The sequence below is a fragment of the Trachinotus anak genome, unplaced genomic scaffold (genome assembly GCF_046630095.1).
Source record: "Trachinotus anak isolate AG129_WGS33_773 ecotype Australia unplaced genomic scaffold, CSIRO_AGI_Tana_v1 ptg000010l, whole genome shotgun sequence".
Lineage (NCBI taxonomy): Eukaryota > Metazoa > Chordata > Actinopteri > Carangiformes > Carangidae > Trachinotus > Trachinotus anak.
Window position 1 is genome coordinate 10472243 of NW_027273861.1, and position 16816 is coordinate 10489058.

General features: G+C 40.0%; 1 protein-coding gene across 1 annotated transcript in view; it reads left to right on the forward strand.

Moving 5' to 3' along the window:
- yjefn3 (YjeF N-terminal domain containing 3) overlaps positions 1 to 14951 on the forward strand; it is a 48410-nt gene extending 33459 nt beyond the window's left edge. Inside the window, exons 3-6 of the mRNA XM_071487470.1 lie at positions 4883 to 4993; positions 8380 to 8493; positions 13896 to 14046; positions 14228 to 14951. Coding sequence (XP_071343571.1) covers positions 4883 to 4993; positions 8380 to 8493; positions 13896 to 14046; positions 14228 to 14424 — 573 coding nt within the window. The 3' untranslated portion in view covers positions 14425 to 14951. The remainder of the gene's footprint in view (positions 1 to 4882; positions 4994 to 8379; positions 8494 to 13895; positions 14047 to 14227) is intronic.
- The last annotated feature ends 1865 nt before the right edge of the window (positions 14952 to 16816 follow it).

Genomic DNA, 16816 nt, shown 5'->3' on the forward strand with positions numbered 1-16816 from the left:
GTTTCCTTAGTGGGCTCTTCAACAGGCTGTAATGAATAGGAGTCTGAGCTACAAGACACATGAAACCTTGTGTTGCTGTCAAGAAGAGGGATGAAGAGGAAAAGAGGGAAAGAGACAAAGACATGGAGAAACATACAGGAGCAGACACACAAATGTGTCACAAAACACATTGTTAAATGTGGTAACAGCAGTTTGATGAGATACCTTTAACGCCTGGCTTCAGAAAAAGGCAGACATAGACCCATAATTGCATTAAACATAGGAACGTTGTTTTATGCAATGCAAATGTTTTAATAACATCATATCCAAGAACAAGGACAAAGAAAATCTAGTTGATTGGTGGCACAATTAATAGAATAAGAGTAGACAGACAGACATAACAGCAACAGTTTAAAGAGTGTGAAATGGAAAACGGGGAACATGAGAAAGAAAAAAGAGAAATAAAACTTGGGACCGGCAGAGTGGCAGCATCACTCAGAAGTAGAGACTTAGTGTTCTCCCCTCAGAGTGTGTGATTAAACCCACCACATCCACTTCCCCTCTATTATCATCAGCCACTGCTGGCCCCATGCCTGGCCCTCCACCACCAGCATAGCCTTACTAGACAAACATGGCCTGGACGCCCTGGATCGCTGCTGCCCACAGCCGCCAGCAGCACGCTACCGCTTACATGACATCACTGCTATTTAAGGGAAATTACAGTAGAAGGAGATGCAGACAGTCTGATTTCACTGATTTCACTGCAGGCCCACTGCTGCTGGCTTCCACATACACCACACAAACAAGCATGTGCTCGGTCGCACACTCACACACACCCACACCTCTGGTTGCCAGACAGGTTTTAGGGTTTTCTGTAAGTTATCCTTCTACTGTTCCAGCAGCCACAGGTCCAGACTGTGTGTGTGTGTGTGTGTGTGTGTGATTGTGTGTGTTTCTGTATCAGTCTGAGGCTTTTCATCACCTGAGTGGAGACAGGGGACGTTTTTGTTACCGCATAGCAATAAATTAGCCTATAGTTTAGACGAGCCCCGGGACTTTAGTTTGGTCTTCTCATACAATATTAAAGGCAGTATTTTTCAGCATATGTGAGTATATTTGTGTTTTTAGGACCTGTATCATGTTTTCTCAGGCTCAGTGTGTGTTTCAGATTGATTGGAGGTGAAGGCACATGTGTCTTTGACATTTATTTCAGGGGCATTCCCTTAGAGACCTTAGTGCAATTAAGACAGCTATATTTTTAGGTGTGTGTGTGAGGGGGGTCCTAGCAGTGCTCCGCTCTAGACCCTGCACTCTTCCGACCTTTCTGCTCATTGGAGCCCCTCCTAAAGGTTCCTCCTAATGTGGACCTCTTATGTAATGTAGTTTTAATTTCTAGAAAACATTTTTTTTTTTCAGTTTTATCAGTGCGCTGTGGGACTTAAATCTCATACTATATTCTGTCAGAAAAACTACAGTAAATTAAAAGAAAATGTCAAAAGTTGTACATGAGAGTAGATGAAACCACCTCCCAAACCTGCTCAACAGATGCAACAAACCATCTGTCTGCACTTATCGAAATCTCCTACACATCAAAAATATCATAAATATCTCAAACACAATTTTATTAGTTTTTAGAATATTTTTTACAAGTTTATATAATGAGGTGAAGCTATCATCACTTTTGGCTAAAAATCCACACGACTTAAATGTGTTTTGGCCATGTTGTCTCCTTTTTTAAGTGAGTAACACATCTAAAAGCACGAAGTATTAGGTCATACTTGCAAGTTGTTTTTAATATGGTGAAAGTAGTCATGCAATTCAGCATTTGGTTGAGGATTGCCCTTGCGGTTCATGTTGTTTCCATTAAAAAACAAACAAAGGAGCACATTCAACACCATAGACAGGAACCCATTAGAAATGGTGTCTGTCTCCTCTTTTGCTAATTGCCTTCACCCACTCACTTATCAGTTTTAAAACCCACTATCTCTAAAAAAAAAAAAAAAAGACTGGTTAGGTGTTTGAGTGTATTAATCTTCTGTGGCAAGTGAGATGAGACATATGCTTCAAAACATATCAGAGCGCTGCCTGAATTGATCCAGCCTGCTCCCTTTATAGCTGCTCACCTTCAGCGGTGTGTGGCTCTAATGGTTTCCCCAGCAGCGTGAAATGGCTCCAGCACTGATATCACTGATCCTCCTCACTGGCCCTCAGCACTTAGAGAAGAGGTTATTAAACCTTCTCGTGTGAACATGTGTATACTGAAACGCACAAAGTGGTGTTTCTGTCCACCAGATGAATTTTGGTCCAACATTCGCTCTCCTTTTAGCTGTGTTTCAATTTCCACTAACAGGAAAACAACTTCTATTTTACTCTTTATTTGAACTTTTTCTGTCTGACACTTGGCGTGGTGGGAGTCTGAAAACCAAACCAATGATCCAAAATAAACCAAAACATGCTCCAGAGATCTGGTAGGAACTGTAATTCTCAGTGGGACAATTTGAACAGACTCCTTTTACATTACTCATAGTTGTTTGATCCCTTGTTAGCATAAAAATATTGACTGGTTCAGCTTTAAGTCTACCACCTTGCTGCTTCTTTAGTCCTTAGTCTAGTAAAACCTACTTTATATGGGTGAGTTCACAGCAGGGGACAGCACTATTTCCCTCTAGGGAGCAGGTCAGCACAGCCTGACATTATACCACACATGTACAGATACATATTCACAGAGAGTGCCACTGTAAATTAACTCAGTGAGATGTGTCATTAAGTGTCTTTGAGATCAGGTTACACAGTGTGAAACTCACTCATTAGATATGAAAATGAAAGTCACTGTCGTCCACTTTTAGTTTCTACCTGCTGTCTCTCTTTTCCTCTCAATCACTTCCTGCTCCTCTTTCCTAATGTTACCATCAGCCCCGTGGTCCTCAGCGACCATAACACTCTCCTCCATCTCACTGAGTCTGTGTGATGATTTCTCATCTGAGCTGTTATGATGGAGATAATGGCCGCTGTCTCTTCTCCTGGATTCATTGCTCTAGTTAATGTGCTCTGAGTCTTGTTATATCCAATTATCCAACGTGGGGAATGGCCTATTTCTCCATATGACCTTTCTCTTGTCGTGAATACATTGGTGGAAGTAGAAGTTAATGGGTTTTATGCACAGTGGAAAAATTTCAGCCTATTTCAGACTCATCAAAGATCAACAACACTGAATGAACCAGCACAAAAAGTTTTCATTTAAATTATGTAACATGTTATTTTACAGCCTGCAGATAACAGGCTAAGTATTTTGTAATTATGGTGCACTTATAATCGTATTAATAATAATAATATATTATAAATGTAAATAATTACAGGGTTCAATGAAGTCATGTAATAAAGGGGCAACAACCTGTTAATTACTACTTTTACAGGAAACGTCTGGAAAAATAATTACAGTGTACAATGATGTTATGGGAAAACACAAAAATGTATATTTTCTATTTTGAGGAGCTCATAAAATCAATACATAGGTATAGGAAAACAAAACATAGCCTATAAGGCAGGATAACTTAAATGTGTAGATTCAAAGGTGTACCACATATTACTCTTTTTCTCAACCCAACTATGTTATTGTGCCCTGTTGTTATTATAATATCTGGTAAGTAAAAAAAAAAAAAAAAAGTTACATAAATATTCAATCATACATTCTCAATAAATGCACCATAGGTTATATTAAAACTTCTTATTTTGTTCTATTAAAACATTATCCTGTACTTATTTTATATGTGCCCCATAATTGCAAAATAGTTACGCTGTTATTTGTGGGCTGTAATCTAAAGTGTTACTGCACTGCAGTCCTAGATTATTTATGACGGTGATAAAACTGGGCTAATTCGTCTTGCGGCCTGTGTGTCTGACACACATTTATTGAGCTCTAATTGACAGGATTTCCAGAAGTCTGTGTGAACTGTCTCCCTCAGTTCTCGTTCTTCTTCTAGTTTAGGGAATTATGCTGTGACCTTTATAATGATGAACAGTCATTCTTGTATAATATAATAATGCTCTCTCAGTTAAAGTAAACAAAAAAACCCTCAAAGCATCAGCTGACCATCCCTAATGTGGCAATGAGTTTTGTGCTTTAAGGAAACCTGTGGAAAATAAAGCCAGACACCTTCAGGGCTTTTAGTAATGATCATGTCTGAGTGTACACACATACACTCTCTCTCTCGCTCTCTCTCTCTCTCTCTCACACACACACACACACACAGACACACACACACACACACACACACACACACACAAACACACACACAGACAGAATTTCTGTTTAGGTGTTGGAGATGGAAGATTAGCCACTCCGGTTGACAGCTCCATAGGCGTATACCTGTCTCGTTTAAGAAGGTGCAGGGTGATTTACAAGGGAATGTGCAGCCAGTAAACCAAGCAGATGCCAACAGCCCACTGCAGCCAGGGCTGTGACGGAAAGTGTGTTATATTTACGGAAGCATCCCATGGCGAGGACACTGGTATTTTTTCCACTGCTGCCAGGGTTATTTTAATGAGATTGGACCTTCTCTAATAGACGGAAGAGACAATGGAGCTGGTGCCATTTCCACCCTTGTCTGGCATGCCTGGCATGCTGCAGTGAGGCGCTCTGAAAATGATGGAGAAGCCGAGCTGCAGATCGGATGTCCGGCCCTGAATGAGAAGCCTGAAGTCCAAGGGATAATGCTGAATACTGATGGCTGTCGATCTTCCTATTGTTTTTGTCTCACTGTCTCACTTGTTTTTGTTCTGTCTGAATAACCCTTTCTATTTTCTGTTCTTTACATCTCCTATGTCCCTATCTCTGACACGTTTCCATTCACTCAACCATGAGCCCATTTCTTACTTTGTCTGTCTCCTTTTGTCTCTCCACCAGGCCTACCCTCTCAGCTCTCTAGCAAAGAAGCAGCCAACAGTGCTGGTGATCTGTGGTCCTGATCAAAATGGCTCCATTGGCCTGGTGTGTGCCCGACACCTGCGCATATTTGTAAGTAAACTACTGTACAAAGTGCATTAGTGTGGCCAATAATAAAGTGGATGAAAGCAACTTTTCAACAGTAAATCCTTATTATATTCAACAACACAACAATGATCCATTGTAAACGCGGTCTGCCACTGACATGATATCACAATCGAAGACACAATCTTAACTTAGTTCAGGACTAACTGGGGATCCCCTATATAGGCCTCCTGTGCTTTAAAGAATTTCATTTCAGCTCCTGTAAATGGCTCAGAGCAGTTATCCTATTACCCTCTCTGCAAGGGCACCCAGACAGCTATGATATCATGCTATTGTTACTCTCATTAAAGCTGTCTGCCACTACGCTCGGCGGCCATGATATGATGTCATGACCATGATGTCTGCCTTTCGGGCCACATACCGACTGACAATTCAAGACAAATTGGTTTTTTTGCAGGCAGGAACCATCCTCTCCAAACACATCACAGATCATGACTGGAGCTGAAAGACTATAATTTTAACACAAGTGCAGTTTATTTAAGTGCCTGGTGCTATAGTCTATGACTTTACTGGAAGGGAAATAATGGATATGTGTTTCTGGGGTCTTTGGTTTAGAAAGGAATGCATCTATACACTTTACCATATGTGTCTGACATGCTAGATTTACAGTGCATTGATAGTTCTGATTAAAACCATGTTAGACAGACTTTGCTTAAGCAGGCTGAAGACTCTCTGTGGAGTCTATCTCTCCCCTCTCGCCCCCATTCTGTCTTTTTCCCTCTCAAGGCCAAGGATGAGGTCAGAGGTCAGCTCTGAGGGAGATATATTTTGTCCTGGCATTCCTGAAATGAATAAGGAGCTTCTGAAGAACTTAACCTGAAATAACTTAAAACAGTTGGATATTGATTCTCTCTTTTTTTTACATGGATCTTTTATGTGTTTTGTCTGCTATTTTATCTCTTTCGCTTTGTTTCTAATGTTTTTACCTTCTGCATGTCCTTTCTTGTGTATTTTTGAAATGCACTATAAATAAAATTTTATTATCATGAAGTGACTGCACACTACTGTAGGCCGATTGGGACCACACTTGTCTGAGTTTGCTCTAACTTCAGAAACTTGAGTACTTACTTTGGACTGTGAGTCTGGTGTAAGAGTGTATGTTTTTCATGGTGCGATGTGATCCCTGTCAGCAAGAAGACATGTACGCATACACGTGAGAGACTAAAATTAACACACACACACACACACACACACACACACACACACACACACACGCATAAATGCGGGCACACACACATGCACACAGCTGCGAGCCCCTGATGCAGAGCTGTGAATGTGATTAGACAGAGCATAGAAATGAATGATCAGCTTCAGGCGAACAGGCCAACTTGATTCTCACGTCACTCCAAGACGCCTGTGTTCACAAAATCAGGTTGTGTCTGAGACTGTCATGCATCTTTGATTATTTCCACTGCTAGAAATAAGGAAAAACATAATGCAGCATACCAGAGGACAGATACTCTCTGATCAAAGCTAATGTTGGATGAGTAAAAAAAAAAAAAAAAAAAAGACAAGCCCCATGCACATCAGTTCTGGTATGTTTTTCACATGACTGTAAAACAAGTGGACATGATGTTATGTTTGGCTCACTACATGTGCTCTATAGACAGTCACTGCATGGAAACTTCACATTTCTGATGCTAGTCACATTATAACTGGCAAAAACCAAATGCCACTATTTGTCATTTACCTTTTTACAGATTTACAGATTTATTACTATACTGAACAGTCTGAAGCACGTATAATGATGTAGAAATGAACATTTTGACACGTGTCTTCAAAGTCTTCTTGTCATCAGTTAAAGGCCTTATTGTGCTGCAGACCCGATCCGTTCACTCCTAATGGGCTGTGTATAAAAAACACAGAATATTACAAGACACCATAAGCCCACAAGGTGAGGAGGTGTAACCCTGTTAGATGTGAGCATGAACTGGAGCCCTCTGCTTGTTTGTATCTCATGGCTCATTTGTTTTCATGCTCTATTACAGTGAACTCAGCAAACTCTTTCTTAGTTTCACATCGTTTGATCGTGTATCTGATGATAAGGTCAAGGACAAACCCAGAGGGACACACACACACACACACAGGCACTCACCGGCACACACGCAGAATGTGTGTATTTGGATCTCTGCTCTGTGGAGATCATGATGGAGATGATGTCAGGTGATCAGTGGCTGTGGCGGTTTGATTGGTTCAGCATCCCCAAGGAGGCAGCGGTCTGCCTCCCTGATGGATCACTTCCTTCGTGGGGCAGCTCACAGCTCAACCACATTTGAAAGAATAGTATCTATTTATTTATTTTTTATGTGATGTCTGTGAAATAGTCATTTGGGTTAAGCAGCTAAAGACTCACATTTTGCAGAATAATGGCCTCTGAGTAATACAGTATTATTATATCTTACAATAGATTGTTTGGTTTGTTGGATATTGAATTGATCAATTGGTACATAAGTAGCATTTTACTGTGGTAGTTGGTTTTAGCTACTTTTTGTAATTTTAGCTAGTTTAATCTCCTTTAATATGTATGATTATTTATTTTTATTTCCTATATTTATAGTTTTTTTTTAAGATCATTATACGTTTTTTATGTAAAATGTTAATATGTAAAGTAACTGTAACTAAATGTAGCTGAGTAAAAATAACTATATTTCCATCCTAAATGTAGTGGAATAGAAGAATCAAGTAGCATAAAATGTAAAAACTTACTCAAAGGTTTACGTAAGTACAGGTCTTGAGTAAATCTACTCTGTTACTTTCTACTACTAAACAATACAACAGCAATATGACTTTTTAGAGCTGATGCAGTTGCTCTGCTGTCAACAATGTTTTCTGTGGATTAGTAAGAGTTAAGGCACATTGTTGTTTTTTTTTAAAATGCTGTGAGCACTACAAACAGAATTCCTTTCACCTTCACGGTATAGGGATGGATTGAATCGATTTCTCAAAGTCTGGGTAAAATCTATTTGCAGGGTTCGACAGCTTTAGGGTTAGGTGAGAAAAAAATCTAATTTGGGTGAATTTACCCTTTAAAGGTAATTATGTAGATACTTATCAATAACTATGCTTTTGAGATGACATGAACTTTTTACATGATCAAACATGTGTGCATGTGCACACTCATGCACGCACGCACGCACGCACTACTGACAGTAGGGGCCAGGTTTTAAGCTTCATCTTTGTGACTGTGTAAAGGTCATAGATCACAGCTGCTTTTCACTTTTCGTAAACTGCAGGACAAATATACACTGATGCATCATCCTCACTCATGCATGTCAACATTGGCTGAAATCACTAACCTTCTCTCCTCCCCTGTGTCCCCTTCCTCCTATTCTCTGTTGCCTCATCTCATGCAGGAATATGAGCCTACCATCTACCACCCGAAACGCTCCTCTCACAGTCTACACCAGGATTTCACAGTCCAGTGTGAGAAGATGGACATCCCTTTCCTCTCCTATCTCCCCACGGAGGTCAGCAGCATTTTCGTAGAATACCACACTTTAGCACATGGACCTTTGTAGTGTTTTTCCATGCTTTTAAATTTGATTGTGATCTTAAAAACTACTTTTCAAGTATGTGCTTTTGGTGAATTTGAAACAGTGCAAGTTGCTTTAATTTAATTGTGGAATCATGTATAGACTATTGGTTCCTTAACTTTTCAGTTTGGGGACCCTGAAAGTGAAGGAATGTCTACTTGTGGTTTGAGCAGTTCATCCAAATCTTATATTGTTAATTTCAGAAATAATTGTAGGCCTGAAGAGGTGAAGCAGGTGAAAGTATTTTATTAGAGAAAAAGTAAAGTTTAGAAAAAAGTTGGAAAAACTGTTCTTTCCTGAGCTGTTAAAGGATAGGATCATATTTCTTTAAGTCTTAAAACAATACTCACACACAAATATATACAATGGCAGTTATTGGTCACTATAATAGGTCCTTCTTTCCATACTGGTTGTGAAAACAGATCCATCCCTTAATGTGATTCCAATGAAAGAAATGGGACAAAACCCAACTTCTCTATCTCTGCAAAAAATATTAGCTACAGCTAATCTGAGGATTTAGCAGTTTAGCTTCAGAGATAAGAAAGAAAGGATTATTTTCCATTTTTGTTCAGTGCCTTCTTTGTGTAACCATCCCTGCACTGCAGCCCAGCAAGAAAAAAAAAAAAAACCAGACAAAATCTCTGCACAGGAAAGACTAACTTTGGAAGACACAGATTTGGTTTGGCTAACTCAGTTGGCTGGTGCTTCACCTGAACATAATAATGCATTTTTGGACAGAATGATTACTTTATTGAGGGTTTTGACCCCACCTCTTACAGCGTAGTTGCTTTTTGAAGGGACCTCTATCGAGTATGCAGATGATATTACATATGGGTATTTGAGTATTGTTTTAAGGTAGACTTGAAAAGTCTGGGGTTCCAAGATGGCGGCACAGAGGTCAGACGCATTGAAACCAGCACCTGAACAATACCTTTTCTTTTATCCTTAGTCTGAACAGCTTAAGAATGAAAACGATTCCAACTGTTCATTTGTATATTAACATAGTTTAATTGGAAATGCCTCCGAAATCGCCCCCAGCTAATACTAGCTCACCTGAGGCTGGCACCAACACGCAACCGCATGGGAAAGACATGGAAAAAGGGTTCGACAGATCCAAAGCTGAACACTTGAGCTGACTAGGTGGAAAAACTTATCAGTGACAAGGGGGGCATGTCAAAGAGATTAAAGATAAGCAGGTTGGCCATACAGATTATAAGAAAAAGAGAGGGGAAGAAATCCACAGTCTAAAAGAAAAGCTGGACAATTAGAGAACAGAAAGAGGAGGTACAACCTAAGACTGGTTGGCTTCCCAGAAGGTGTGGAGGGGAAAAAGCATCATCACATTCTTACAAGAATGGCTCCCAAAACTACTGGGCCTGGAAACCGGTGACCTGATTGAGACTGAATGGGCTCACCATGCACTCCAATGATGACCTGATGAAAGCAGCCTCCCCTGGGCCATTGTGATCCGCTTGCTCCGTTTCACAGACGTTATGAAAATCCTTGATGTGGCTCCTTGAAGCGTGGAAGTGAATTTGCAGCAGTCACAGCCTCCTTTTGACCAGGAGAGCTAATTTAAACCGCCAAAGCCAATCAGGCACCATGTAAGGTAAACTTAGGCTCAGAGGTGTTTTATTTTCCTTAGCTTTCAATCCACCCAACCTTTAAATTGTTCATTTGACTGTAATAAGTCACAGACTGTACCACTGGCCATGTATTTGAGGCCACAGCAGTCAGAAAGGTGAGGGACTCTTTGAATTTTTTTATTCCTTTAGACTGCAAATCTGTATATACACCAGTTTACACTGAGCCCTTACTGGTTCAAACCATGTAACATTTACAGGGGGGATATTGGTGTACGAAGCCTCATAATTCTCACCCACTGTGCCTGGTACTGCTTAATGTTTGCATTATCTTTCTTTACTGTTCTATAAGTTATCCATTATATAGCAGGTTAAGGCTGGTTCCTTATGACTAAATCTCAGTAATTTCAATCTTTACATAAGAGAGCATGAATGATCGATTTAAAGGCCCAGACCTGAGTCTATAAAACCAGCGTTTTATGTTTTTTCTTCTCTAGGATTTCTCAGGGGAATTGCATAAGTGTTCCATAACAGAGGGGTTTATGTTATAATTAATCAGTCCTTAGTTGGGGTTACTTGGTTTCACTTGCCTGGGTAGCATATGTTGTTACTGCGTAGGACGTGGACAAGTAATACAGGCCAGCTCTTGTTATCTTGTTATCATGGGATGGGTGGTCAGCAACCCACTAATCTGTGACAAACCCAGGCTCCCATTCACTCCTTTATAGCTTTTTTGTTGTAAGCTACTACTAATATTAACCGTATGTGCGCAGCTGTAACATACATTTCTGAGTTGGACCACTAATAGGCTTAACCAGCCGTCCAAACGCAGCAAAGGTGTGTACTTCCTTAGAGGGCATGAAATTGATGTGACTTATCTCCAGGAATCTTACTTAACTGACGTAGAGTATTCACCCCCTTTAACGAGGGGGTGACCAACTGATCATTATGCTTAATATCTATAGACCAAATCAAGATAAGCCTAAAATCATAATTCACATAATTGGCGGCGACTTCAACCTGGTACTAGATCCTAGATGGACAGATCCTCCTCAACCCCTAAACCTTTAACCTCAGTTGCTAAAGCTCTCAAAAAAGAACTGTCAGGTCTAAACCTACTCGATGTATGGCGGGAGGGACATGCTGATCTCAACATGAATAAAGCTTCTACTCGCATGTGCACAAAACTACTCTTGGATCAACACATTCTATATCCACGCAACAAAAACTCATCTTGTCTCATCCTGTGAATATTTAGCCAAAACACACTCAGATCATGCTTCTCTCTTGCTCCAAATTGCTATGAAGAGCTCTTATGCATACCCCGGGGGATGTAGGTTTCTCTGCCATTTGGCCAGTGATGACAGCTTTATCAAATTAATTAACGAATAATTAGATCAATTTTTAACAACAATATTAAAACTCTGGAAATGCAATATTCCCAGTCACAACCACATGCAATATTAAATGAGTTAATTGCAAAAAAAGTGGACTATAACACCATTACCTCAAGAGAATGCAATGGTTGACACAGCGTTATTGTGAACAGGGGCACAGAGCAGGGGAATTATTAGCATGGCAAAAGGGAAGGGAGGATGCCACTAGGTACATTCCCACCATTAAGCAGACTGACAGGGTGAGCTGGCTCACAACCAATGAACAACCTTGAACTGTGTGAATCATACAGGCCAATATCACTTTCATCACATGAATATAAAATATTAACTAAAATATAGCCACTTAGCTTGAGAAAGTAATTCCTTCATTCATCAGTACAGACCAGACTGGAATAATACAGAACCGGTCTTTATTGGACAATATAAGGAGATTCCTCAATATATTGCACTGTGCCAAGTCCATAATAGATCCAGTCATAGCCATCTCATTAGATGCGGAGAAGGTGTTCTACTGGCTAGAGGGGCATTATCTCTTTTCAGAGTTATGCCGAATGAAATATACTAAGAATGATCCATATACAATACCTTAACCCTACAGCTAGAATACGCAGGTGGTGAAACACTGACATTTCACCACCTCTCTTGCTGTTGCGTGGGACCCAGCAGGGTTGCCCCCTCTCCCCCTTACTTTTTGCACTGACAACTGAGCCCTTAACATTGCAATAATACTTCTGTGTCTGGGGTCAAAGTGGGGGATATCAACCATGTTATTTCTCTGTATGCAGATGATATGATTCTGTTTCTTACCAACATAGAGTTATCCATAACTGCCCTCACAGACAGCTTAACAAAGTTTCACGTGATTTCCGGATATTAGGTTAATGTATAGAAAACCGTGGCTATGCCCCTCAACTCCCAATCGAAATGACCCCAAAGACTAATTTCCCCTTCTGGTGGAACAACCACTTCATAACATATCCGGATTTAAGGTTCCTAACCAACTAGAGAATTTCTTTTCACGAAATCATGACTTACTGCTTGGAGAAGGATTTGGATAGATCGATAAAGTTGCCAATTTCACTAATTGTGCAGGCAAACTGTATCAAGATGAACATTCTCTCCCAATACTTATATGTGAGAAATTATTCAAGAAACTGCATAAGATATCTGCTTTCATCTGGAGAAGGAAGGTTTCCTGGATCAAAATCAAAATGCTTTACAATACCCCCCAACATGGATGACTGAAGCTTCCTGATTTCCAGTTATATCACTGGGCTGCTTAGTCCAGGGCTATTTTGACTTGGCAGACAGAGCCAGCTAATTCCCCTGCCTGGAAACAAATAGAACAGTGCCACACATGAGATGTGCCTCTGGCCGGCATTCATTTTCCCAGTCATACCACGCTCTGAAGAATAGCACTGATAATACCGTTATTAAACACACATCATAGTGTGGCTGCTCTTCACAGTAATTCTCCCTTTCATTTCAACTCTGCTTTACCAAACACACTTACAACAAAAAATATAGCACCAACAGGTGATTAAGAAATTTGGGGACCTTTATGATACAAAACACTTTGTCCTTTGAACAGTTAGGTAGCGCCTTCCCCCTCCACACTACCCATTTCTTTAAATATCTACAGGTACGGCACTTCATAAGTGCATCTCAGGGGGAGATAATGTCACTACGTTAAAACGTCTCCCGATTAATGAAATCTTAAAAGATATGAAACACCCCTGAGGCACTTAACAAATAACAGAATTTTGGCTCTCACAGAACCCAAATCCCTAAACACTAAGACCAAATGGGAGCAAGATCTGGAGTGTACTTTTGATGATGGGGACTGTGAATCACTATGTGAGAAGGCACAAACCTCATATAACAGCCGTCATAAGCTCTTGCATTTTAATATTATTCACAGAACTTCTTTCACAACAGAAAGACTTCATAGGATAAATCAATCAATCTCACTATTGAATTTGTATTGACCTCACTAAATGCCCCCCCTCTCTCTGGCCCCTAAGTTTTTTTTACCTTTGTGTTGGCTCCTGTCTGGTGGTGGGTTGGGGCCCTAAGGGATTACTTTTACATTTTTTATTATTTTCTTTTTTTTTTTTTTATTATTTATTCTTTGATGTTTAACCCCTGTTTTTTCCTTTTGGACTGCTCCGTATTTTGGAATATTCAACAAATAAATTGTTTAAAGAAAAAGATTGACTTGAATCTTTTATCATCTTGTGGCCCCTCATATTTATCTTGTGACCCAATGGAAGGGTCGCCACCCCCCAGGTTGGGAACCATTGATTTAGAGAAATTAAACTGCTCATTTATGCATACTGATGTGTATTGTGTTCAGGTGCAGCTCATAAACGATGCCTACAACCTAGTGATTGATGCCATGCTGGGTCCAGAGGCAGACTGTGCCAACATTAAGGAACCTTATTCTGGTATTCTCGTAACCCTGAAGCAAGTCAAGATCCCCATTGCCAGTGTGGATGTGCCCTCAGGTAGGTGTTCATATATGAACAGTAGATATCAGGCTGGAGGCTGAGACACACATGGAGGATAAATCCTATGCTACAGTCAGCTCAGTGTGAGCTCATCATACTCCAAATACACTACCTGCTGAGTGTGAGCACAGCAGGCAGAAAAATATCACAATACTCCACCTCTTCTTATCTTCCTTAGGTTGGGATGTAGAAGAACCGAGTCAGGACGGGATAAACCCAGAAGTTCTCATCTCACTTACAGCACCAAAGAAGTGCGCCGTGAGTTTCTCAGGGAAGCATTTCTTGGCTGGACGCTTCCTGCCCTATGACATCCAGAAAAAATACGAGCTTAACCTCCCAGACTACCCTGGCACAGACTGTCTCATAGAATTGTAACACATAGGAAACACAAGAGCCAGTGTGGCCACTCCTCATTTTGAAAAACATACATTTAATCAGTTCTGTTGTATTTTATAGATTGTTGATGTGATTTAATGTTAACATCTCAGTTGTGTAGAACAGGCAACACCATGGCCAAACGTGTTGTTCAGCTACAGTAGAAGGATTATATTTAGAAACTGTGGTTTGAGTCATGTCTTTTTAGGGAATGGCATGAGGACTTTTTGTGTCAGTCTACTTGTAAAAGCTGTAGCATTACACTGTTTTCTGATTATTTTGCAAAAGACAGAAATTTCTCTTTCCAGAGTCAGAAAAGAAAGATGAATTTTCTATGATGCGGACCACTGGAATTTTATTTTAAACAATTTTTTAAAGTGTTCATGCTCTGATGCTTTTATGTTATTATGTTTAACTTTCTACTGAAGTGTGCTGCTAAGATGATGAGTTGGTGTATTTTTATGATTTGGTGACAAAAAGTCAAGACAGTTCTTGTTGTCCTATAATAAAAAGTTACATTTGAAGAATGGTGTTTTGTTTTCTTTTTCTTAAAACAGCAATGATTAATATACTCAGATGACTTTAAAGTTGCCAGCTATTTATAGCAGAACGACTAACCATCTCTAATAGAGCAGTTATGTTATTAAGCCATGTTTTTAGCTCGTTCCACTGCTAACATGTGGCCACAAAACTCAGTTTTTAAAGCTGAGATAAGTTGAAATCTAGAAAATCCAGAATTTAAAATACGACTGCCCTCCTGCAGCTCTCCCCTCAGAGATATATACACCCCCTTCACACACGCAGTTAGCAGGGGCTAAACCAGGCAAATATATAAGCAACATTCAACATAGCCACTATTCACCTGCCTTCAAGGTAAGTCTACCATCTCTCTCTCTCAGGGGCTTCACTGACATTGACACTTATCCATCTGAGAGGATGTGCACACGCATCTGCATTTGTAGAGCAGCCTATAGGAACACACTCTTTCCGAATAGACCTGTGATTGGCCAAAGTCTCATCTCACAGGCCAGGTTTTCTGAAGTCTGAAAACAGAAGACATGTAGTTGCAGACATATAGTTTGCTCTCAGACCACTTGAATTACAATTTGCTTAAAGAAGATTATGGAACTTTCTCCACTGACCCCCAAAATTACTGCCTACCTCAGCTTTAATAAACTCAGACACACAGAGATATCTCTTGTACATGCTTTTAGATCATACCATGCATACATCACTACCAGGGCATGCGACTGACAAGTAACAGTATTTCTTTGAATGATTTATTGATATTTAAAACTGGAGTACAGATGACCCTTGTATTGAAGTTGTAGGAACTCCACATCTTATTCAAGGACCCAACACCAGCCCAGAACACAGCTTGTGCTGTTAAATGACAGTCACCAATCACAGGCCACCAAGCTGTGTTATATGCACATCACATGCAATTTAGAGTTGTGCTTTTTAGATGAGCACACACTGTTACTTCTGTTTATTGGTTCCCAACTGGATTTGATTTGGTAATGAAAGCAATAAACAGATGTGATCAGACTATAATCAGCTGTAAAGACGGGTCTCTCATTATTGAGTTAAGCGCTGCAGGCTCCAATGAGAATGACTAAGAGAGGCTGCTGTGCTGTTTATGAATGAGGTAATGTGTATTTATATGATGCACGGGAGCTTCTTCTGAATACTAATGCACTAATGCCCAAGTGTGTGTGCACATGTGTGAGTGGGTGTTGCAAAGTCAGTGAAAAGGAATGTCAATCCTTTCGCTTGGTGTTATTAAATCTTTCAGAGGCCAACTGACGAGGGTTGTAGAAATATGTCTGAGTGCTCAGTGGTCCTGTCTTTCATGCCTGTCCAATCTCTGTCAAGAAACAACGACTTGTCACCACCCCATCGTTTGTGCTTCTCTTGAGAGCGGTTGAGTAATGAGCTTTGGAGTCGCCTGTGGCCTGTAGAATTGAACAATCATAACTAACACTGGCAGTTGTTGTAACATCCAGTAAGAGATAGTCTTACATGAAGAAGAAATGTGGTCAAAGGATTTAGTGAAAGCAACAGTGAGGCAGGAAGATTAATCTAGTTCTTACATTGTACAATATACAAAAGCTGAAATTTTTTCTCAGTGTCTCAGTATCAACTAAAAGTATTCCAGTGAGAAATACTGATTTTAAAAACAATTTCAAATTCAGGTTATTTACTTTCCATGTTTCTATAGGTGCCTGGTTATGTGGGCATTAAGTTATGTTGGTTATAATTAATTATTAATTAATTGAAATGAGATGTATTTAGCTTATTGAGAACACAGCGGATGTTATGGTCTTCCTATCCAAAAGATTAATTGCATGATTATGTATCGTCTTAAGTGGCTTGAACATTGTAGAAACTG